The sequence below is a fragment of the Fulmarus glacialis genome, unplaced genomic scaffold (assembly GCF_000690835.1).
Source record: "Fulmarus glacialis isolate BGI_N327 unplaced genomic scaffold, ASM69083v1 scaffold16530, whole genome shotgun sequence".
NCBI lineage: Eukaryota > Metazoa > Chordata > Aves > Procellariiformes > Procellariidae > Fulmarus > Fulmarus glacialis.
Genome location: NW_009187289.1, coordinates 1 through 865, shown reverse-complemented (window position 1 = coordinate 865; position 865 = coordinate 1). Strand labels below are relative to the sequence as shown.

Here is an 865-nt window from a genome sequence, read left to right as displayed (position 1 = left end):
AACGCTTTAAGTTTTTTTCCTTTTCTGAACAGAAGGCCCCTTTCTGCTCGGTTCTTCAGGCGACACAGACAACTTACTCGACGAAGCCTCCTGTGGTGACCTGCCTGAGCGCTCTGAGATCTCCAACCTGCCCTCCTGAGAGTACGATGGAGACGCGTAGCCATGCGTTCCTAGGATAAAGAAAATGGTAAGTTATGACAAACGCTTTAAGTTTTTTTCCTTTTCTGAACAGAAGGCCCCTTTCTGCTCGGTTCTTCAGGCGACACAGACAACTTACTCGACGAAGCCTCCTGTGGTGACCTGCCTGAGCGCTCTGAGATCTCCAACCTGCCCTCCTGAGAGTACGATGGAGACGCGTAGCCATGCGTTCCTCCCCCTTCTCTCGGGAAAGCAGAAGCGGAAGGCTGCGGGTCAGGTGTCTTCCCTGAGAACTAGTGGGCTGCTGCGAGAGAGTTTTATGGGGGCAGTTAGCCACCATGTGCATGATGCTCTGACAGTAATGGCACTTCTTTGGCTGCGGAGGTAGACTACATTCTTTAGCGTGGTGGTCAAGGCCACCACAGTTGTAGCATCTAAAAACAAAGAGAGACAGCTAGTTATAAAATGCAGCGTCAAACGGTAAGATTTTCTACGTCAGGTAAGCTCAGTGTGAGCGTGCACAAGGTCTGCTGGTGAAACAGCGGGGGCTTCTGCACCGATATCCCACTGTCGCAGGCAGAGGTACATTTGAGTTTTGCTTTTTAAGTCACCTGGAAGGAGCCCCTTTGTCGCACCGGTGCCAGAAAACACTTTGTGCTTGGGATGGGGAACCTTTTACCCGGGATCCCAGCCTGCCGGCTCCGCTCTCCCCAGAGGGCCGCCGCCG

General features: G+C 52.8%; 1 protein-coding gene across 1 annotated transcript; it reads right to left on the bottom strand.

Moving 5' to 3' along the window:
• Positions 1 to 206: 206 nt before the first annotated feature.
• On the bottom strand, positions 207 to 572 carry LOC104074514 (protein lin-28 homolog B-like; the record flags this gene model as incomplete). The annotated part of the gene is given in 2 exon segments (XM_009574661.1): positions 207 to 415; positions 418 to 572. Coding segments are annotated over 2 exon segments (364 nt in total), but the record flags the coding sequence as incomplete, so codon positions are not given.
• Between the last annotated feature and the right edge of the window lie 293 nt (positions 573 to 865).